Genomic DNA, 24,492 nt, shown 5'->3' with positions numbered 1-24,492 from the left:
CAAGAAGGGTAGAAGACAGGGCTTTGGAGGAGAGGAATCAGAAACTGGCCCAGACCTGGAAGGATACTGGATGTTGCATACTGAAATCACCACAAATTATATCAGGAATAGTATTGGAGAGAATAGAGTGATCCTGGGGCTAAAGTCTTAAAGAAATGAGGGGACATGACTGCCACAAGGACAGTCTACTGCTCTGAGCCTCAAAGTTGGGAGTTTTCAGGTAGAACTTGGGACAGTGGCCTGGAAGTAGCAATGAAGAGCAAAGGAAATACCCACTCTGTCTGTAGGCTCATGGTATGAGTGCAGGAGAGAGGCAGTGTTCTCCAGAGGAGAGCAGAGGTTCAATTATGGCAAGAAGGTGAAGGGGAGGGACTCGGTACTTGATGAATTTCATTTAATTGCAAAGTATATATAGATTGAGAGGCAACCTTGCTTAAGACCTGGTCTGAATCCTGGTTTTGTCACTTAGTGACTCTGGAACATTGACTAAGTCACTTAACTTATTTATTAAATCACTTTTAAAAAAAAAATCATTTTATTTATTTATTTGTGGCTGCGTTGGGTCTTTGTTGCTGCACACAGGCTTTTCTCTAGTTGCGGCGATTGGGGGCTACTCTTCCTTGCGGTGCACAGGCTTCTTATTACAGTGGCTTCCTCTTGTTGCAGAATATGGGCTCTAGGTGTGTGGGCTTCAGTAGTTGTGGCACGTGGGCTCAGTAGTTGCGGCTCGTAGGCTCTAGAACGCAGGCTCAGTTGTGGTGCACGGGCTTAGTTGCTCCGAGGCATGTGGGATCTTCTCAGACCAGGGATCGAACCAGTGTCCCCTACATTGGCAGGCGGATTCTTAACCACTGCGCCACCAGGGAAGTCCCCACTTATTTAGACTTGATGTTCAGCATCTGGAAATAAAGGTATCGGACTTGGTGATCTGTAAAGTTTTTTCCAGCTCCTAACTTTCAGTAATTCTCATACCGTAGAGAAATTGTGTACTTTAACTATGTGTGAATGGGGAGAACGATGTTGATAGTAATAGGTAACATTTATTGAGTATCCACTGTGTGCCAAGTGTGTTGTAAGCATTTTACATGTTTTAATGCCTTCAAACCTCTTACCAACCTACTGTGCTTTTCTAATCCCCATTTTAGAGGTCACACAACTAGTAAGGCTAGAGACATGATTTGAATTCCAGCAGTTTGACTTCTCTTACAGCTTGGGTTTCCTGAGAAGCAGACAGTGCAATGGACATTAGCATGCAGGAGGTTTATTAGGAGGTCCTCTTGGGATTGCCACCTGTGGAAGGGAAAGAAAGGAATAGAGGAAGCAGGATTGAACAGAGGGAAAAGTTGGACTTTGATTCAGTCTCAGTGAAGACCTCAACTGACCCTCTAGGGAGATTAGAAGCTGAGATAGCTCTTCAGAATTGGGGTAAGGGACCAGCCAGGCCTTTATATTCCTGCATGCACCAGGCATTGGATCTTGACTGACCCGGGAAGGGGTATGTGTGACCTCAGGCAGAGTGACTCTCATCAGCCAGGGCAATTCCGAAGAGGGCTGACAACTGAACACTGTCAGCAGCTGTCTTCCAGCAGCTGGGGAATAAGTCTTTTACCAGAGAAAAGGGGATCTGGCTGTTGCATCATGGTGTCCACTACAACTGCAGACTTTATAATCACCACAGTCCTTTGTTGCCTCCAGGCAGTGGATGATGATAAATGAGGATAATTTAAGAAATTAACAAATAGGCTTGGCTCCAGAACACTTTTAAAACAGATTGATTTTCATTCCATTCATATTTTTGACATGAGAATTTAGCCCAAGGGTTTGTCCAGGGATAAGCTAAGAATGTGTGTGCACGCCTGTGCACCAGTGTTTTTGGTAATCCTTTCTCACCTGGCGATTATCTATCTAAAGTTTTGGATGTGCTTGGTCATATTGATTTTACTTTTTAGAAAAGAAAGATTCTTCTATAGAGAGTTAGAAATCTAGGTGAATTTATTTCGATGTTTCCAGTATGAATCGTGTGGGGAATAGAAGAATAATTTTTCTTTTTCATTTGCTTAATAGGGTCTTTCACAGAGCTAAAGGTTTTAAATTTTGATTAGGTCCAATTTATAAATTTTTCCTTTTATGGATTGTGCTGATGTTATCTAAGAGCTCTTTGCCTAGAACTAAATTTCAAAGATTTTTTCCCCCTGTTTCTTCCTAAAAGTTTTATGTTTTACATTTAAGTCCACAATTCATTTTAAGGTATTTTTTGTATAGATTTGAGGGGTTTTGTTATGTATGTACAATTGCTACAGCACCATTTGTTGAAAAGAGTATCTCTCCTCCACTGAATTGCTTTTGCTCCTTTGTCAGAATCATTTGGGCATATTTGTCTGTTTCTGAGTTTTCTATTATGTTCCATTGATCTATATGTCTGTCCCTCTGTCAGTGCCACACTGTCTTACCATGTTATAGTAAGCCCTAACATCAGGAAGATGATTTCTCACATTTTATTCTTCTTTTTCAAAATTGTTTTGGCTATTTCAGGTCTTCTTCCTTTCCATATAAATTTTGGAATAAGCTTGTCTATGTCTGCAAACCTGTAGATCAGTTTGGGGAAAACTGACATCTTGTTGACTCTTCCAGTCCTCAAATATAGTAAATCTCTCCAGTTATTCAATCTCCTTTGATTTCTTTCCATAGCATATTGTCATTTTCAACATACAGATCCCATACATGTTTTGTTAGACGTACACCTAAGTATTTCATTTTCTTTGGAGCAGTTGTAAATAATATTGCATATTTTCTTTAGAGCTATTGTAGATGATATTGTATTAATTTTGATTTCACTTGTTTGTTGTAAGGACATAGAAATGCAGTTGATTTTTGTTGATTGATCTTGTACCTTGCAACATTGCTGAACTCTCTTATTAGTTCTAGGAGGGATGATTTGGGGGGTTTTGTTTGTTTTTAATATTCCTTAGGATTTTTTATGTATAGTCGTGTCATCTGCAAATAGAGTTGGTTTTATTTCTTTTCCAATCTGTATGCATTTTCTTTCTTGCCTTGTTGCACTGGCTAGAACTTCCAGAATTATCTTGAATAAAGTGGTGAAAATGGACATCCTTTCATTGTTCCCAGTTTCAAAGGGAAAGCATTCATTCTTTCATCATTAAACCTGACATTAGCTGTAAGTCTTGTATAGATGCTCTTTGTGAGATTGAGGAAGTTCCCTTCTATTCCTAGTTTTCTGAGAGGTTTTTTGTTTTTTTATTTTTCCCATGAAATGATGTTAGATTGTCAGATGCTTTTTCTGTATCATTTGGTGTGATCATATGATTTTATAACTGGAAGTTTGTACCTCTTGATCCCCTTCACCTGTTTTGCCCAACCTTTCATTCCCCTCCCTGTGGCAGACCTGTTTGTTCTCCTCTATCTATGAGTCTGTATCTTTTGTTTGTTCATTTTATTTGTTTTTATAGATTCCACATATAAGTAAAATCATATAGTATTTGTTTTTCTCTGTCTCACTTCACTTAGCATAATACCCTCTAGATCCATCCACGTTGTTGCAAATGGCAAGATTTCATTCTTTTTTGTGGCTAATATTCCATTGTGTGTGTGTGTGTGTGTGTGTGTGTGTGTGTGTGTGTGTGTGTGTGTGTACACGTACGTACCTCATCTTCTTTATCCATTCATCTATCGAAGGACACTTAGGTTGCTTCCATATCTTGGCTGTTGTAAATAATGCTGCCATCAACATAGGGGTGCATATTTCTTTTTGAACTAGTGTTTTTGTTCTCTTTGGGTAAATACCCAGAAGTGGAATTGCTGGGCCATATGGTAGTCCTATTTTTAATTTTTTGAGGAACCTCCATACTGCTTTCCATTGTGTTTGTACCAATTTACATTCTCAACAACAGTGCATGAGGGTTTCTCCTTTCCTTACATCCTTGCCAACACTTGTTATTTTGTTGTCTTTTTGATGATAGCCATTCTGATAGATGTGAGGTGATATCTCATTGTGGTTTTGGTTTGCATCTCCCTAATGATTAGTGATACTGAGCATCTTTTCATGTGTCTGTTGGCGATCCTGTATATCTTTTGGGGGAAATGTCTATTCTGTTCTTCTGCCTACTTTAAAATTTGGATTGTTTGGGGTTTTTTTGGTATTGAGTTGTATGAGTTCTTACTATATTTTGGATATTAACTCCTTATTGGATATATCATTTGCAAATATCTTCTCCCATTTAGTAGGTTGCCTTTTTTTTTTAGTTAACTTATTTATTTTTGGCTGCACTGGGTCTTCATTGCTGCATGCAGGATTTCTTTAGTTGTGGATAGTGGGGGGCTACTCTTCGTTGTGGTGCATGGGCTTCTCATTGCAGTGGCTTCTCTTGCTGTGGAGCACAGGCTCTAGGCACACAGGCTTCAGTAGTTGTGCATGCAGGCTCAGTAGTTGTGGCTCACAGGCTTTAGAGCTCAGGTTCAGTAGTTGTTGCACACTGGCTTAGTTGCTCCACAGCATGTGGGATCTTCCCAGACCAGGGCTTGAACCCATGTCCCCTGCATTGGCAGGTGGATTCTTAACCACTGTGCACCAGGGAAGTCCGGCCTTTTTGTTTTGATGATATTGTCTTTCGCTGTGCAAAAGTATTTAAGTTTGATGAAGTACCATTTATTTATTTTTGCTTTTGTTGCCCGTGCCTGAGGAGACAGATCCAAAAAAATATTACTAAGACCAGTGTCAAAGAGTTTACTGTCTCTTTTCCTCTAGGAGTTTTATGGTTTCAGATCTTGCACTTAGGTCTAATCTGTTTTTTTATTTTTGTATATGGTGTAAGAAAGTGGTTCACTTGCATTTTCATTTTGAAAGCAGATTAAGAGTTATGAACAGCTTAGATTTTCTCTTCATCTATCCATTTATTTTGCAGACAGTGTGAAATGAGATATTTTTTTATAATGGAATGACTCTTAGCTTGAGAAAGTATGAGAAAATGTATTTATAAGGAATAGCTAATTTCTTCAGTGGGATGTGAGAGTAGATATAATTTACAAATATCATGCTATAATAAAAATTTTACCTATAGTAGACATTAGATACATCACAGTTATTATAATAACTGTGTCTGTAGTGTTAATAATACTCTGGACTTGGCCTATGGAACTATTAGATTACAGCCCCAAATTACGGAAATTAATGACTGAACTAATAGACCAAAAGGTTCTTAATTTTAAGTTAATCAGTATATATGGAGGGGTTTAACATGAGAGGTCTCACTTAACAGTCTGTGGTAAGAGATGAATGTTCCGCAGAATATAGAGTGAATGTTCTAATCTACAACTGAAGTATAGTACGTAGTAGCAAAATAGTATTGTAATGTGTTGATAGACTTAGTGAGGTCACTGAAAATGTCTGAATGTTGGAAACCCAAGAGGTCTTGAGTATACATGAGCTTTTTCAAAGCAAATATGAGTACACACAGTAGCATTCTCTGTTGATGAAGGAGGTTTTTGTGGTAAAAGGACTAAGAACGATTAAACCTTAGAAGAAACTTTGGTACATTATATCACATACAACTATTTGGAGGAAGCATGACCAGCAAGTTTCTATCATTAAGGGTAATAAGACTCCAACTTTGGTGAATTTGTTAAAAAAAATACTGAGTTTCAGGGAATTCCCTGGCAGTCCAGTGGTTAGGACTCTGCGCTTCCACTGCAGGCGGCATGGGTTCAATCCCTGGTTGGGGAACTAAGATCCCACATGCCATGTAGTGCAGCCAAAAAAAAAAAAAAGAAAACTGAGTTTGTATCTCAGAATTTTCATACTAAGTGCATTTTTCTAAGTAATGATATAATTTTGAGTACTTTTTTTCTTTTTGGCTGCGCCATACAGCTTGCAGGATCTTAGTTCCCCAACCAGGGATTGAACCCAGGCCCCGGCAGTGAAAACACCGAGTCCTAGTCACTGGACTGCCAGGGAATTCCCTGTTTTTCTCTTGAGAAGCAATTTTGTGGTTTCTTGATATCTCTTCCCATGAAATAACAGAATGTATGTGATTTTGGTCATAAAATTAATAAATTAGAAACTAATTTGCAATACAACTTTGTGATCATAGAATCTATGATAAATTTTTAAAAATGTTTAGTGTGCTCTTGAAAAGAAGGTATATTCTGCATTTAGATGCAGAGTTCTGTGTATTTATTAGTTCAGCTTTGTTGGTCATGTTGTTAAATATTCTGCGTCTTTATCACTTTTTGTCTGTTTGTTCTATGACTAATTTGAGAGCATTGCATTAATCTTCCATTATAATTGTGGACTGATTTTGCCTAGTGGTCCTTCAATTTATGCTGTGTGATTGAAAGTGTGCTATGAGGCTATGTTATTAAATGAATGCAGATTTTATGTATTTATTTTTAAAGAGTTCTACTGGGTTTGGTTTTGTTTGTTTGTTTTTTGGCTGTGTTGGGTCTTTGTTGCTGCGGACGGGCTTTCTCTAGTTGTGGCAAGCAAGGCCCACTCTTCATTGGGGTGCGCATGCTTATTGCGGTGGCTTCTCTTGTTGTGGAGCACAGGCTCTAGTCTCATGGGCTTCAGTAGTTGCAGCACACGGGCTTAGTTGCTCCACGGCATGTGGGATCTTCCCAGACCAGGGCTCGAACCTGCGTCCCCTGCATTGGCAGGCGGATTCTTAACCACTGCGCCACCAGGGAAGTCCCTAGATTTTAAAATTGTATATTCCTGGAGAATTGTCCCTTTTGTGTCTTTATTTCTAGAAATGCTTTTTACTTTAGAGTCTAATTTGATACTAATTTGGCTTTAATTTAGTATGTTAATGGCATCTTTTTTCCTGTGCTTTTATTTTCAAACTTTGTGTCCTTAGGTTATGTTTTAGGTGTATCTCTTGTTAACAGTATATAACTAGATTTAAAAAAAAAAAAAGATCTAGTTTCCTAGACTTTTTCCCTCAGTTTTTAGATATTGTGAACTGTGCTTAGTGCACACACTTGTACTTGCCTGTGCTGCCCATGAACTGGTCATAGGATATGCAAATGTTCAGTTATAGTAGATACTGCCAACAATTTTATAAACTTACACCAATTTACACCACCACCAGAAGTATATGAGAGCACTGTTGATACATTTAAGTACCCAAAATTGGTATTGTGAGTTTCTTTAAGTTGTAACCATTCTGATGAATGTGTTGCAGTATCTCATTGTGGTTTTTGTTTTGTTGTGTTTGTTTCAGGTATAATTAACATATAACATTGTATTAATTTCATGTGTACAATATAATTTAATATTTGTGCACATTGGGAAATGATCACCACAGTAAGTCCAGTTAACATCCCTCACCACACATAGTTAGAAATACTTTTCTCCTTCTGATGAGGAGTTTTAAAAGATACTCTGAGCAAGTTTCAAATAGGCAGTACAGTAATTGTTTTTATAAGTGAAAGTTTGTGCTTTTTGCTCACCCCCTGCCTTTCGCAGACACCAGTCTCTCTGTGACGTTGTTGTTGTTGTTGTTTATATTACATATAAATGAGATCATGTGGTGTTTGTCTTTCTGTGTCTGACTTATTTCACTTAGCATAATGCCCTCAAGATCATCCATGTTGTCACAGATGGCAAGATTTTATTCTTTTTTATGGCTGAATAGTATTCCATTGTAGTCTTCTAGACTTTTAACAGAGCTTCGATCCATATACAGTTGACATAATTACTCATACATATAAATTTAGACATACCATCTTATTTTTTACTTTTTGATCCACGTGTTCCATGTTTCTTTTTCTCTCCTTTCTTGTCTTCTTTTGAGTTATTTCTTCTCATTCCATCCTGTCATCACTTGTATCAATTTGGACTGTACATAAACTCAGCTACTACCGTTAGTGATTATTCTAATTATAGCATGCCTACTTAGTAAAGTCCAAAGTTAATACCTTTCCTCTCAAACATTCCAGTAACTTTAAAACATTTATTTCCCATTTATCCTCTAACTTGTCACTGTTGTTAGGATTTAATTTTACCTTTTTCTCTTTTAATCCCATAAAACATCATAATTCTTTTTGTATTCATCATTATTTGTTTTTTTCCCACGTACTTATCATTTCTTTGCTCCTCATTCCTTCTTACATGTCTCAGCTTCCATTTGAGATTACTTTTCTTTACTTTAAGTATTTGCTTTAGAAAAACCTTAGCACTACAGGCATTTTGGGCTGGATAATTCTTTGTTGTGGTGGACTGTGCATTGTTGGATATTTAGCAGCACCCCTGGCCTCTGCCCACTAGATGTCAGTACCAACCACCCCACCCCATTATGACAACCCGAAATGTCCCCAGGTGTTGCCAGATGTCCCTGGGGGGGCAAAAATCATTCCTGGTTGAGAACCACTGCCTTGGAATTTACTTTGATGTAGGTCTGCTGCTCTATTTTTATTTGTTGAAAATACCTATTGCATTTTCATTTTTAAAAGGTATTTTCACTGGGCATAGAATTCTAAGTTATATTTTAGCACATTCAAAATATTCTGCTGGCTTCTGTCTTCCATCGTTGCTTTTGAGAAGTAAGCTTAAAACAGGACTGTTGCTATTTTAAATATAATCTGTTTTTTTTCTTTTGGGTGCTTTTATAGTCTTCTTTTTACCTTTCGTTGTTTTGTAGGTTCCACTGTGTTGTGTTTAGGTGTAGACTTTTCTTTTTTCTTTTTTTTTTTTTTGGCTGTGTGGGGGCTGCTCTTTGTTGCAGTGGCTTCTCTTGTTGTGGAGCACGGGCTCTAGGCATGTGGGTTTCAGTAGTTATGGCACTTGGGCTCAGTAGTTGTGGCACACAGGCTCTGTAGTTGTGGTGCACGGGCTTAATTGCTCTGCAGCATGTGGGATCTTCCTGGACCAGGGATCGAACCCGTGTCTCCTGCACTGGCAGGTGGATTCTTAACCACTGCGCCACCAGGGAAGTCCCAAGGTGTAGAATTCTTTTTATTTATCCCACATGGGAGTTACTAGGATTCTTGAATGTACGGATTGGTGTCTGTCATGAGTTTTATAACACTTTCAGGCATTATCTCTTCACATTTTGCCTGTATCCTACTCTTTGTTCTTCTCACTCTATTTTCTGTATCTCTTAACCTGTCATATATTTTCCATCTGTTTGTCTCTCTGTATTGCAGTTCAGATAATTTCTTCTTACCTGTCATCCAGCTCACTAAGTTTCCCTTTAGCTTTGTTTGGTATATCTGAACGACTTTTTTTTGGGGTGGGGGACTGTGTTGGGTCTTCGTTGCTGCACATGGGCTTTCTCTAGTTGTGGCGAGTGGGGGCTGCTCTTCGCTGCGGTGCACGGGCTTCTCATTGCAGTGGCTTCTCTTGTTGCGGAGCATGGGCTCTAGGCACGTGGGCTTTGGTAGTTGTGGCTCACGGGCTCTAGAGCACAGGCTCAGTAGTTGGGGCACACGGTCTTAGTTGCTCCGCGGCATGTGGGATCTTCCCAGAGCAGGGCTCGAACCCATGTCCCCTGCATTGGCAGGCAGATTCTTAACCACTGCGCCACCAGGGAAGCCCTGAACAATGATTTTTAAAATTTCAAGTATTATATCTTTATTTTTAGAAAATCTGGTTCTTTTTCAAATCGACCGTAGTTTTCTATTTTTTTTTTTTAATAAATGCTTTTTCCTAACAATTTTATTTTTGCTTTTTATACATAGTAGAGTCACAATTTTGATGCACAGGCTCAGCGGCCATGGCTCATGGGCCCAGCCGCTCCGTGGCATGTGGGATCTTCCCGGACCAGGGCACGAACCCGTGTCCCCTGCATCGGCAGGTGGACTCTCAACCACTGCGCCACCAGGGAAGCCCCGTAGTTTTCTATTTACTGAAGACATTTTCAAGCTTGTCTTGAAACATAATCTGCTGTTTCTTTAAACATAGTAAGCATAATGTCTGATAATGTCAATATCTAAAAATCACTTGCTGTCTGCTGTTTTTGCATCTTGCTCCTGGTGCCTTGTGGTTATTTTTTATTCTTTACTGTCCATTAATCTTGACAAACTGTGGGAATTTTTTGTGGCCAAGGATGAGTGTGCCTTTCTCTAGAAAGAATTTACTATTGCCAGGTGCCTGGGAACCGCCTTCAGGGTTTGAGGCTCTTTTTGTCTTTTTGTACCACCTAGGTGATGTTGATTGGGCTCTGAGTCTGCTGGAGAGCTAGTTACATCTTCTTCAGCCCTTCCCTCCTCCATACCTAGACAACTTTCCTTCTGTTACCTTACCCTGATGATGTGGCCCTTTGAAAGTCCCAGCTTAATAGGAGGTCCCCTATCTTTACCTAGAGAAAAATCTGGCCTCTTATTCCCCCCTCTCCTTTGAGAGCAGTTCAAATCTACCTTGATAGGTGATTTTGTTTACTCTTTTATTTGTTCTCACTGTACTTCAGATTTTGGCTTGGTGATTTAGAATCTATAGAGTCTTTAGAATATAAGAAGCAGAGGACAGAGAAGTGTCAAGAAATATGAAGCATCTAAAATTTTACCCTGTTTTTAAGTTAAAAAATATATTTAGTAACAGCATTTTTTTCATTATATTTATTTTTATAGTTACCATATACTTACAGCAAGTGATACTAGTTTCTATTTATCATAGTGAAATAAGGTTTTCTTTTTTTTTTTTTTAATGCAGTACGCGTGCCTCTCACTGTTGTGGCCTCTCCCGTTGCGGAGCACAGGCTCCGGATGCACAGGCTCAGGGGCCATGGCTCACGGGCCTAGCCACTCCGTGGCATGTGGGATCTTCCCGGACCGGGGCACGAACCCACGTCCCCTGCATCGGCAGGAAGACTCTCAACCGCTGTGCCACCAGGGAAGCCCTAAGGTTTTCTTTTTAAGTACTTTGAATTTACAAAAGCAGATATATACTTTAAAGAAAAATAAGAAGTAAATAATAGTATAGGAGATACGCTTTCCTGAAAGCATGCTGTTGAGTATGAATTCTTTACTTTGGTCAGTTTACCTTGTATAAATCCTCTCTGTCCAAGGATCATTTGAATCTTTTGAGACCTAGGAAGTAGTGACATTTTGGGGCAAGTACAGCGTAGGCTTAACTATGGGGCAAAAAAATTAAAACCACAAAATTACAGTTAAATTATCTTTACATTAAATAATAAACTAAAAGATGTACAGCTCTGGTTCATTTTATTTTTCATTTGTATTTTGAAATAACGGCTCCAGTCCATTAATAACTGTGCAGGATACCCTGGGCTTAAGGGTTTGCCATAGTTGATACTGAAGTAAGTAAAAAATCATTATTGCAAATGTCAAAACAGTCTGTTCTTCCTTTTTCCTTGAAATGAAAAGGCAAAACAAATAAACTTGTTGTGTGGGAAGCAAATTGAGAACATACAGAGTGTGAGAGGTTTTAAAAGTCAGTGGTGGGCTTCCCTGGTGGCGCAGTGGTTGGGAGTCCGCCTGCCGATGCAGGGGATACGGGTTCGTGCCCCGGTCTGGGAGGCTCCCACATGCCGCGGAGCGGCTGGGCCCATGAGCCATGGCCGCTGAGCCTGTGCGTCCAGAGCTTGTGCTCCGCAACGGGAGAGGCCACAACAGTGAGAGGCCCACGTACCGCAAAAAAAAAAAAAAAAAAAAAAAAGTCAGTGGTACCAGGAGGGATAAGATGTCTTGGAAAGAGCACTGGGCTCTGGAGCGACACAGGACCAGCCATTATTGTGTTCAGTATTGTATTTTTCAAAATACTTAATACAGAAAATTTCAAACATATTCAGAAGAAGAGATTATTAGGTTAGGCCATCATGGTTCCCGTCACCCTGTTTCAGCACGGCTCCTTGTCCCCCCTAACCCACCACCAACTGGATTATATTGAAGCAAATTCTAGGTATCATTTCAGCCTTCACTATTTCAGTATGTATCTCTAAAATATAAGAACTCCTTTAAAGAACATAACTACGATACTATTAACACACCTAAAAAAATTATTCCTTAATATTATCAAATGACCATTCAGTGTTTAAATTTTCTAAATTGTTATTTATTGTATGTATGTGTGTACACAATTTTTTTAACACCCCTTTTGTTTTTAACTTATTATTTAATTTTCACTGTAACTCTGAAAAAGATATTATTAGTTCTATTTACAAAGGAGGAAACTGAGGTCCTGGGAAGTTAAGTAATTTGTTTAGCATCACAGAGCAGCAAATGATTGCCTTAAGCTAAAAATCAGCCCAAGCCTGTCTGACTCCAAAATCTGTATGCCTTTCTGGATTTAGAAGACTTTGGATTCAAACTCTGTTAAATAGAGGTTTCTTTTCCCATGCCACTCTACTAACTCCCCACCCTCCCTCACCCAAGTGTTTGTGGTCCAGGGATCCCCTAATTAGGGAGCTAAGGAGAATGCTAATTTTTGCCCAGTCACTTGAATAAGAGTGAGCTCAGCTACCCTGTGGAGTGAGAGGCAATCAGGGGGCCTTAGTCCTACAGCTCCCAATTTAATCAGAGCAGCTCCAAAAAAAATCCTTTTCTACTTCTTCTAACATCTCCTAAGAGGAGTTCTGAGGTTGGTGCTATAGTGTACTAGCACATTCTACAGCTCTAAGATCTCAGACTGCACTGTTCAGTATGGCAGCCACAAGTGGATATTTCAATTTTAATTTGAATTACTTACAGTTAAACAAAATTAAAAATCAGTCTTTCAGTCATACTAGCCACATTTCAAATGCTTGATACTGACTACTGTATTGGATAGTGCAGATTTAGAACATTTCTATCATTGCAGAAGGCTCAGACAGCGCTGAAAAGTAACAGGTGGAGGCAATCATCTGTGTTTCAACTGCAGATTAAAATTGGGGGGTGGGGAACAGCAGGTCCCTCTTTCCCTTCTTTGAGAAAGATCTCAGGATTTAGATGATCACATTTGAGAGTGGCAGTGGGAAGACACCAGGCTTTGGGACCCTGAGTGATGAGCATTTTGTGAGGTTAGAACAGTGATAATAAGGGGAAGTGATGACTGCTAGCTAAAACAAAATCTGGTGCTGTTTTTCCTTTTCTGCCTGCCAGATCCTCAGTCTGCACAAAATCACAAGGCAAGGATTGCCAGAAACTCTGGAGGAATGATTGCTTTTATCCTTTTAGAAATGTAAATTAACCCCCTCACAAGCTCTCCTCATTATTTGAGTGAGTGGCTTTAGTTAGGGTCTGAAAAGTAAGGGGACCTCTGAGTGTAATGATGACTCTAGAGCTGGACTCTTCAGATTCATGAATTCTGTTTATTTTTACTCGTTAATTTCTGTGTCCCCATATTGGGATACTGTCAGTGAGAAACAGAGCCAGACACCTGTTAAAGGCAGCAAGATAGATTTCATTCAGACTAGTGCAGTAGGGAAGAGAGACTCCAGCATAAATTGAGCTCAACTCTGCTGAAACAAAAGGTGGGTCCCTTTTCAAATGCTGGAGTGTGCTAAAGGAAAAGTACTGAAGATGTTAGGTGGAGAGGTTGGTCACTGTGATTCAGCCATTTGTGTCCACTTGCTAATTGGTGCTTATCAAATTTAGGCTCCCATCCTCCAACAGAGACTGGTAGACAAAGGCCCTATCCTTCTTGATGACTGCATTGCGAAGGGATGACTCCCAGGTCCTTGAGAAAGACATTTCTGGGTTGTACAAGATTTGTTTATCTCAAGGGCCAGAGATTGACAACTGCAAGTTTTCTAAAGTAAGTGCTCTAAGAAAAGTGAGGTCAAAGGCCTATAGTCAGGTTTTGGCTAGAACAAACACTTATTTTGGCAGCATTGAGCTTTCTCTAGGAGGCATTTTAAGGAGGCTGGGTCATCCTAGGGATTCAGCCTTGAACTGATAGAAGCTGTGGTAGAGTTTGGTCATGTCTCTTAGTGTGTGTGAGGGAGGTTGAATGGAGTTGTTTGTGCTGAAAGTCTGCAGTTTTCAGTACCTGGATAAAGGTTGGTTTGTTTTGTTATTTGTTTTGTTTTTTTAAATTGAAGTATAGTTGATTTACAGTGTTGTTAATTACTGCTGTACAGCCAAGTGATTCAGTTATACATATATATATATACATTTTTTATATATTCTTTTCCATTATGGTTTGGTATAGGCTATTGAATATAGTTCTTTGTGCTGTACTGTATACCTTGTTGTATATCCATTCTATATAGAAAAGCTTATATCTGCTAACCACAACCTCCCATTCCATCCCTCCCCCAGCCCCTCCCCTTGGCAGCCACCAGTCTGTTCTCTTTGTTTGCGATTCTGTTTGTTTCATAGGTTCATTTGTGTCGTATATCCACATATAAGCGACATCATATGGTATTTGTCTTTTTCTGATTTACTTCACTTAGTATGATAATCTGTTTGCATCCATGTTGCTGCAAGTGGCATTATTTTGTTCTTTTTTATGGCTGAGTAGTATTCCATCGTCTATATGTACCACATCTCTTTACCATTCATCTGTCAGTGGACACTTAGGTTCTTTCCATGTCTTGGCTATTGTGAATAGTGCTGCTACGAACATAGGGGTGCATGTATCTTTTTGAATTAAAGTTTTGTCTGGATATATGCCCAGGAGTGGGATTGCAGAACCATATGCTAATTCTATTTTTTAGTTTTGAGGAACCTCCATATTGTTTTCCACAGTGGCTGCACCAACTTACATTCCCATCAACAGTGTAGGAGGGTTCCCTTTTCTCCACACCCTCTCCAGCATTTGTTATTTGTAGACTTTTAAATGATGGCCATTCTGACTGGTGTGAGCTGCTACCTCATTTTTTGGCCACACCATGTGGCATGTGGGATCTTAGTTCCCCAACCAGGGATCAAACCCGTGTCCCCTGCAGTGGAAGCACAGAGTCCTAACCACTGGGCAGCCAGGGAATTCCCCTTCATTGTAATTTTGATTTGCATGTCTCTCTTACCGATGTTGAGCATCTTTTCATGTGCCTATTGGCCATCTGTGTTTCTTCTTTGGAGAAATGTGTATTTAGGTCTTCTGCCCATTTTCAATTAGGTTGTTTGCTTTTTTGTTGTTCAGTTGTATGAGCTGTTTGTATATTTTGGGAAGTAAACCTTTGTCAGTCACATCATTTGCAAATATTTTCTCCCATTCCTTAGGTTATCTTTTCGTTTTGCTTATGGTTTCCTTTGCTGTGCAAAAGCTTGTAAGTTTGATTAGGTCCCATTTGTTTATTTTTGTTTTTATTTTTATTGCCTTGGGAGACTGACCTAAGAAAACATTGGTACAGTTTATATCAGAGAATGTTTTGCCTATGTTCTCATGGAGTTTTACCATGTCATGTGTTATGTTTAAGTCTTTAAGCCATTTTGAGTTTATTTTTGTGTATGGTGAGAGAGGGTGTGTTTTAACTTCATTGATTTATATGTGGCTGTCCAGCCTTCCTAGCACTACTTGCTGAAGAGACTGTCTTTCCCATTGTATATTCTTGCCTCCTTTGTCAAAGATTTTTCTTTCTAATATTTATTTATTTGGCTGCACCAGGTTTTTTTTTTTTAATTGATTAATTTATTTATGGCTGCGTTGGGTCGTCATTGCTGCGTGCAGGCTTCCTCTAGTTGCAGCGAGCGGGGGCTACTCTTTGTTGAGGTGCATGCGCTTCTCATTGTGTGGTGGCTTCTCTTGTTGCAGAGCACAGGCTCTAGGCGCATGGACTTCAGTAGTTGTGGCGCACGGGCTTAGTTGCTCCACGGCATGTGGGATCTTCCCGGACCAGGGCTCAAACCCATGTCCTCTGCATTGGCAAGAGGATTCTTAACCACTGCGCCACCAGGGAAGTCCTGTGCCAGGTCTTAGTTGCAGGGGATCTTTCTTGCCACATGCAGGATCTTTAGTTGCCGTATGTGGTATCTAGTTCCCTGACCAGGGATCGAACCCAGGCCTCCTGCATTGGGAGCCTGGAGTCTTAACCACTGGACCACCAGGGAAGTCCCTTTTGTCAAGTATTAATTGACCATAGGTGTGTGGGTTTATTTCTGGGCTCTCTATTCTGTTCCACTGATCCATATGGCTGACTTTGTGCCAGTACCACACTCTTGATTACTGTAGCTTTGTAGTACTGTCTGAAGCCTGGGAGGGTTATGCCTCCTGCTTTGTTCTTTTTCTTCAGGATTGCTTTGGCTATTCTGGGTCTTTTATGGTTCCATATGAATTTTAGGATTATTTGTTCTAGTTCTGTGAAAAATGTCATGGGTAATTTGATAGGGGTCGCATTAGATTGCTTTCGGTCGTATGGCCATTTTAACAAATTAATTCTTCCAATCCAAGAGCATGGGATATCTTTCCATTTCTTTGAATCATCTTCAGTTTCCTTTATTAATGTTTTATAGTTCTCAGAGTATAAGTCTTTCACCTCCTTGGTCAGGTTTATTCCTAAGTATTTTATTTTGGGGAGGTGTGATTTTAAAAGGTACTGTTTTTTTACATTTCCTTTCTGATATTTGGATAAAGTTTTATATACATATTTCCCTGACTTGGGCATTTGGGAGATAATGAGACTGGAATTTAATCCAGTCTTGGGAAAGGGTAAAGAACCTTCAATGAAACGGAATAAGGCATTGTTCTGGGGGCCTGATGCAAACACAGAAAAGAGTCATAAAGGTGATTTTCAGGACTTGAGAAGCAGCCTTGGATTTTATTTTGTGATTTAAGCCCAAGATGGATGGTATGAACCAGGATAGTCTAGAGGAAGGTGAGAGATCTGAAAATATCTGGGAAAGCTTCTTGGAATAGGTAGAACCTGAGCTGAGTCTTGAAGGATGACGGGTGGGCTTTTCTTGGTTTAGCATTTTATTGTGGTATTTCCATGAAACCCCATCTACTTTCCACAGAAATAAAATATTTCAAGTAAATAATTGAATCATGAAATTATAATTTATTTTTCTTTGAAGATACTGCCCAAAGTTGGTATTTCTCTCACTTTTTGATTCTTGATTTCTTAATTGTTTTTTAACCAGATATCTTCAGAATGACATGTTCTGAAAAGCCACCATGTTTTTACACAATCAGGTCCTCTGCCCCAAATACCTTCCAACCCTGTCCCCCAAGCACACCTTCAGGGAACTGTGTATCTTTCAAGACCTAGCTGAAGTAGCACCCTTCCTTTGCTCCCACGGTACAGTGCTGTCTACTTCTCTGCTTATCGTATAGCTCTTATTGTTTGTTTAGCTTGTATTCTCAACCCCCTAATGCGGTCTCCTGCCCACAGAAGATACCTAATATGTGATTAATAGATGTGGTTAAATATAATAAGCTCTGAAATGTATTTTCCAGTATTAAGAACTCAGCTTTCTTACGTGCACAGGTATGATTATATTATGTTAATTGAATTTTTATTTGTTCTTAGATGTCATTAAGAGGATCTGCGCCAGTGACAATTGTACCTCTTCCTGGAGAGCAAGTACAGGTTCAGGGGGTCATCCAGACAGCTCAGTCTTCTGTAATTCACCCACCACACGTGCAAACGGTACAGAAATTCAAAGACTTAGTGGTTGAGAGAGGGGACTTCTGAACCCTGAGTTTCTGGACACACTGAAGTTGCTATAGTTATAATATTGTAAAACAAGATAATAGAGTTGTCTTAGAAATTAGATTTTAGAACTTCTAGCTTCATGTATATACTACCTGGTAAAAACATAAGGCAATTTTGGGAAGAAGTTATTGCTTAGAATTTAAGGAAGTGAAAGATTTTCTGAAGGGAAAGCACCTTTTTATCCTAGTGGTATCCTTCATGAAAAAGAGAATTCTGAAGAAAGGGTGATGATGTGAGCATTTTAGCAAACTAAGAAAGTACCTACCTTATGCTTTATGGTGATCAAATAAAAGAAGTTCTCTCATAGTGAAGTTCTTCTTTACATCTGTCTACCTTCATATTTACACCTGACAACAGTAGGGAGGAAAAGGCCATCCTGGGTTCCTTTTCTTTTTACTCTTTCTCCCCATTTTATCTTCTGGCTCCTGTGAGTCTCAGAATGCCTTTGGTCATCTCTCATTTTTAGAAGCAGCTATCCTGGAAGAAAAGCTGTATAACTCATTTTTTCCTCTTGAATGTATACAGTGTCTGGCAGTGTTGTCAGCTCTAGAACTGCATCTTTATGTGTTTTTTGTTTTTGTCTTTGTTTTTGGTTTTTTTCCGATATGAAAGGTGACTGCTGCATGGATTTTTGAGTTTTTATATGAAGATTTTACTCTTATTAGTGCTGTTATTAAAGAGAAATACTTGATCTTAGTTATAAGGAATCTCTTAGTTTTAGAAATGATTTTCTTACTTGAGTTCAGTGGGAGGCTTTGGAGTAAATTTAGGGACAGACAGGGAAAACAGCTAATATTTAGATTAGAAATGGCATATCTAAAAAAAATTAAAAAAATAAAAAAAAAAAAGAAATGGCATATCTGTGGTGCATGAGGAAATATAGAAGTGACAGATCTTCCTTAATTATTACTTTATTATTTGTTACTGGGATTATTTCCTAATTATTACAGATTGTGATCTTTCTTTCCTACCTAAAGACAAAGATATAAGACACAAAAAAGTAGAAGTACACTAGAACTTGTTTTTGAAGGAGACTATAGAATGTAAAACAAGCTTCTCTGGAAATTTAAGATCTAAGTCTAAATAGTTTAGGGGAAGGCCTTCTGTAGAGAGTAAGCAATGTAGAGAATTTATGGCTGTTCTAGAAGCCTGTTTTGTTTATTTTTTTTAATGAAGATGAAGTCAGGTGTCACAGTGCAACTTCAGAAAAATGCTGAGAAATTTAATACATTTTAAAAATTGAAAATAACTCGTTTCCTCAATTGTAAGATATTATAACTTAAAACTTGCATATGGTTATTGTAGTAACTAGTTTTAATAGGTTTATTATTAATAAGAGTTAACATTTACTGTGTGCTTGTGCTGTGCCGTGCACTAAGTGCTTTACATGTATTAACTCATTCAACTGTGAAGTGAGATACAGCTAATTATTACAGATATTAAAGTTGCATGTGTTTGTACCTGCCCTTGCCAGTGACCTCCACTCTGCCAAATCTAATGCTTGTTCTCAGTCCTTGTTTTACTTCACCTGCTAGCAGAATTTGACGTGGTTGATTATTCTTTTTTCCTCAATACACTGTCTTCGCTAGTTTTCCAAGGACACCTTGCTCATTTAGTTATTCCTCATGGTGGCTTGTTCTTGGTCTCATTTGCTGGTTCCTCCCGTTCTTTCCAACCTCTTACTGCTAGAGTGTCCGTGGGTTTTGTCCTATATTTATCCCCTTATTGAGCTCACTGAGTCTTGTGGCTTTAAGGACTATCTAAAGAGCTGTGACTTCCAATATATGCCTCGCCCAGACCCCTTCCCTGACTCACAGGCTTGTATATTCAGCAGTCTCCTCAATTTCATTATCTAATAATTAGATATTGGTTGGATATCTGATAACATTTCAAAGTTGGCATGTCCAAAATCCAAATCAGACAGCATTAATGATAAAAAAAAAAACCTTTGAATAATGTGCATCAGTACAGAGACTGATCTTTACAACTCTAGTGAAGTAGTATTGCTTTATTTGGGGGATAGACTTTCTTCTTAGTTCTAAGCCTGCTGTGTTGTATGTTCCTTTAGTTTGGGCTCCTGAAATAAACTTTCTCTTTTCCTTTTATTTCTTTCTTTTAGACCTTAGATTTAATGACAAAGGAATTTGGGTGGCAGAAGAGAGATCATTCTTTCTGAAAGTAAAAATTAAATTTAATTCTTTTTCTACCTGCTTTGTTCATCATAGTAAAACCAGTGCTGTTTTTCAGGTATCATCTTTATCAGAAAGTGAAGAGTCTCAGGACTCATCTGACAGCATAGGCTCCTCACAGAAAACCCACGGGATCCTAGCGCGGCGCCCATCTTACAGGTGAGTACTCGTGTCAAACCCTGCATGTGTTATATTACCATGTGAGTTGGAATGGTGCTGGCAAAGCAAATTATATCAAGAAGGAGCATGTGTTTGTATAGGAAGGGAAGTGTTAAGAGAGACAGGGCAAGGTTTTGAAGGGCCCAAGTTGCTGTGCTGGAGAGGAATTTAGACTCATCTTCTGGCAAAGTATTAGATATCCATGTTTACTAACTTTAATAGTAATATGAAAGAATTAAACTACTTTGTGTTCCCTTTCTTAGCTTCCTGGCTCTGAGCCTTTGTCTTTCCCTTGTGTGTGTGTGTCCCTTTGTTGAAACACATTCTTCTACATTCTGCACATACTTTAGGCCTCATTTCCTCCTGGAAACCTTCTCTGTTTACTTTTTCTTCAGCCTCCCAAGACCAGGTTAGGTCTTTCTTCTGTGGCATCTTTTTACTAACCCCTATTATAGTACTTATCTCATGCTACTGGAATTCCAGTTTATTTATGGGCATGGCCAGTGCATTATTATTTTTTGTCACCTCAGGGCCTAGCAGAATGACCAGATGAGAGTAGATGCTTAATAATTACTTGTTGAATGAACAGAAAGCTGAAGTAGTACAACTAACTGACAGAAAGCTTTTGAAATAATCTGGGTGTTTTCATATAGGTAGTGTGGTATCTTTGGCATGGCTGGATCTGAGACACTTCTGTGGTAGAACTGACCAAACCTGATGACTAGATGGTGGGAGGAAAGGGAGACAGAAAAGGATGAAATGCTCTTTTGAAACACATAGACAAATGCAGTAAGGTTTTTGATGTTATGAGAGAACTTTTTATAGGGTGTATTCATTCCTGCCTGACGGAAGAAATAGGAAAGACTTCATAAAAGATGTAATTTAGGGCTTCCCTGGTGGCACAGTGGTTGAGAGTCCGCCTGCCGATGCCGGGGACACGGGTTCGTGCCCCGGTCTGGGAAGATCCCACATGCCGCGGAGCGGCTGGGCCCGTGAGCCATGGCTGCTGAGCCTGCGCGTCCGGAGCCTGTGCTCCGCAACGGGAGAGGCCACAACAGTGAGAGGCCCGCGTACCGCAAAAAAAAAAAAAAAAAAGATGTAATTTAGTTCATCATCAATCTGATAAATTCTGAGAGCCAGGAGCAGGGAGGGGTTTTGTAAGGCAGGAAGAGAGCTTCTTAGGCTGAGGGAACAGTGTGTAATGAAAGGTAGATTGTATGATATCAAAGAGGTTGGCCTGTTCTGGGAATTGGCAATTTTAAGGTACAAGGAGGAAGGGGTGGTTTAGCAAGAAAAGGTAAACAGGAGCCACATTACTTAGAACCTTGTTACCATGTTAAGGAATTGGGACGCTATTGAATACACAAAAAAATTTTGTCTGTGAATTTTTTTGGGGGGGGGGGTGAAAAATAAGCCTACTAAAATGAGTTCAATTTGAAACTATAAAAAAATAATCCAGGGACTTACCTGGCTGTCCAGTGGTTAAGACTCCGTGCTTCCCCTGCAGGGAGCATGGGTTTGATCCCTGGTCAGGGAACTAAGATCCCACATACCACGCGGTGTGGCCAAAAAAAAAAAAGTAATCCATTATGAATTTCTCAGCCTTAGAAAGCAAGGTTCCAACCATGTAAGTTAATCTAAACCTACATCTAGATGTATCTTATGAAGCAAAACTGGAGGCCACCAAAGATAAAAATAATATCTTAAAAGCTTCCACAGAGAAAAGACAAATTACCTAGAAAGGAGTGACCATTAGGCTGACAACAGATTTTTGAATGGTAATATTAGAAGACAATGGACTAAAATCTTTAAATGCCAAGAGAAGATAACAGTTGGCCTGGAATTATATACCCACCTGAACAATCACTCATAAATAATGGTGAAGTTAAAATCATTTCAAACTGATTTAAGAAATTACTAAAGGGTACATGTCAGGAAGAAGAAAATGAAACCAAACAGAAGGAACGTGAATATAAGAAAGAATGGTGAACCAAGACATTCATTTAAGTTACCATTGACTTTTTAGAATAATACTAATAATGATTGATTAATTTGGGTAGTTTAAAAACAAATGCTAAGAAATATATCAGGCAGAAATATATAAGACAGGAATGGTCTACTGGAGTCTTACATCGACTACCTTTAGACTTACCTTAGACTGTTAGAGGTAACTGGCAAAAGAATACAGATAAAAAGTTTAATTTCCAAATAGTGGGGCTCTTTCGGCACAAAACAGTTATTTAGCTCCTAGATAAATACTTGTTAATGAATTGTGCATTTATAGGAAACAACAGAAATGTCTTATCAGCCTACCCTAATAAACATAAAACCATATACATACAAATACATGAGCTGAAACTAGAATGGGAAGCAGAAGCAAGCATGAAGACCAAGGTACACCCATTACTTTAGGTCTACTGCAGGAAGGGACTACGAACCTGAGATTTTTGTGTTAAGCTGAGATCCCTACAGCAGGCTAGAGTACCTGAAACAGAGTTTCCCCAAGTTAAGCTTTCCGAATTACCAAAGATAGGATCAACCAAATATGAATTTACAGTCACAAATCATCAAACATACAAAGAAATAAACCATTATAAGTGAGAATCAGCAGAAATAATATACAATGAACTCAATAAATGCAGAAAAGTATTTGATAAAATTCAGCACCCACTCAAATTTTTAGCAAATAAGGAATAAAAATGGACTTTCCTAGCATATACAGACTTTGAGAACTGAACTATACATAGGACAGATCATAGCTCAAGTTCCAAACATGGTACACACATGGACCAAATCTGAATAGCACTGCATAGTCTTTGAAAACTAAATTGATGGAACCACGACCCACAGAAGGCTGGTCAGAACTTGCAGCTTGGACACAACCAGGCTGATAGCCTGCTAAAACAAGAATATCAAGAATTCTCCATAGGATTTAAACAGGAGTCTAATATAATATTGAAAATGTCTAACATTACATGGCATACAAAGAGCTTGGAAGAATCTTAACTTGTAAGGGAAAAGATTATAAGCAAATGCCATCTCCTACATGACCCAGATGTTGGAATTATATGACAAAAACTTTAAAAGAGCTATTACTGAAATGTTCTAACTAACTAACAAGTAAGGGCGAATTCTCTTGAAATGAATGGAAAGATAGGAACTCTTAGCAAAATACAGAAGCTATAAAGAGAACAAAATAGAAATTTAAGAGCTGAATGCACTAACAGAAACAAAACCTCACTGGACAGATTCAGTAGGAGAACAGAGATAAAGAGTTAGTCAACTTCAAAGATAGTTCAATGGAGATTATCCAATCTGAAGAATAGAGATTGGAAAAAGTAACTAGTTCTCAGGGACTTGTGAGACAATATCCAAAGATCTAAACTGTGTCATTTGAGTTATAGAACAGAAAAATGTTGCAGAAAAAATACTTGTAGAAATAACAGCTGAAATGTTCCCAAATTCGGTGAAACCTACAAATTGAAAAAGCTTAGCAAATCTTAAAATAGATAAAATGCAAAGAAATCCCTGCCCAGACATAATATCATAATCAAACTGCTGAAAAATACATAAATATTGTGAGCAGCCAGAGAAAAATGACACCACTTATAAGGGCATGATGTGAACGATTATAGATTTCTCATCAAAACCTGTGCAAGCTAGAAGAAATGAAATAGCATTTTTAAAGTGCTAAAGAAAACTTAATCCAGAATTCTCTATCTAGTGAAAATAACCCTCAGAAATGGAGGTGAACTAAGTATTCTCGGATAAAGGAAAACTAAGAGAAATCATTGACAGCAGACTTGCTCTAAAATAACTGCTAAGAAAGTTAAGACCAAAAGAAACTTGGAAGGTTAGGAATGAGTAAAGGCAACAGCAAGATCTGGGCAAATATAATGGACTACTCTCCTATTAAATTCTTTAAAATATGTTTGATGGTTGAAAAAAATGACACTGTCTGATGGGGTTTTCAGTGTAGGCAGTTTTAATATGTAAGACAACTATAACATTAATGGGGGAGGATAAAGAGATTTAATATGGTGGTAAACTTTCTAAGGTTCACTTGAAGGGATAAAATAGTGACTATAAGTAGACTAGGCATCTATACTGTAACACCTAGAACAACTACTAAAGAAACTGTACAAAGAGATTTAGTCAAATACACAATAGATATATTAGAGTTTTGAAAAATCTTAACCCAAAAGAATGCAGAATTTTTTTAAAAGGTAGCAAATAATAAAATGGTAGATCAACCAATATCAGTAGTTATATTAAGACAGCATGACTTAAACTCACTAAAAGACAGAGATTATAAATAGACACAAAAATCCTCAAGAAAATATTAGTAAACCAAGTACAACAACATATAGACGGTATTATACACCATAATTAAGATTTATCCCAGAGTGCAAAATTGGTTTAACATCTGAAAATCAATTAATGTAATACATCGTATTTATAGAATAAAAACAAAAAACTTATAGTCATCTGAACAGACACACAAAAAAGCATTTGATGAAATCCAGTACCCTTTAATGGTAAAAATTCTCATCAAACAAATAGATGGGAGTTTCCTCAGCCTGATAAAGTGCATCTAC

General features: G+C 38.5%; 1 protein-coding gene across 8 annotated transcripts in view; it reads left to right on the top strand.

Annotated features, from left to right (window-relative positions):
* The window catches only part of ATF1 (activating transcription factor 1), a 54,317-nt gene that overhangs the window by 15,439 nt on the left and 14,386 nt on the right, over positions 1-24,492 (top strand). For 5 of the 8 annotated variants that reach the window (XR_004351795.1, XM_032645932.1, XM_032645930.1 and 2 more), the window contains exons 3-4: positions 17,361-17,480; positions 19,794-19,894. Coding sequence is in view for 7 of the 8 variants with exons in the window: in XM_032645932.1 (XP_032501823.1) it covers positions 17,361-17,480; positions 19,794-19,894 (221 nt within the window). In the remaining variant the exon portion in view is untranslated. Of the gene's footprint in view, positions 1-13,278; positions 13,706-17,360; positions 17,481-19,793; positions 19,895-24,492 lie in introns of those variants that run through there. The other 3 variants (XM_032645936.1, XM_032645935.1, XM_032645931.1) reach the window with 2 other exon arrangements.

This window comes from Phocoena sinus, chromosome 10 (assembly GCF_008692025.1).
Source record: "Phocoena sinus isolate mPhoSin1 chromosome 10, mPhoSin1.pri, whole genome shotgun sequence".
In the NCBI taxonomy this organism is placed as follows: Eukaryota; Metazoa; Chordata; class Mammalia; order Artiodactyla; family Phocoenidae; genus Phocoena; species Phocoena sinus.
The sequence above is the reverse complement of the archived record's forward strand: the minus strand, read 5'-3'. Positions and strand labels throughout refer to the sequence as shown.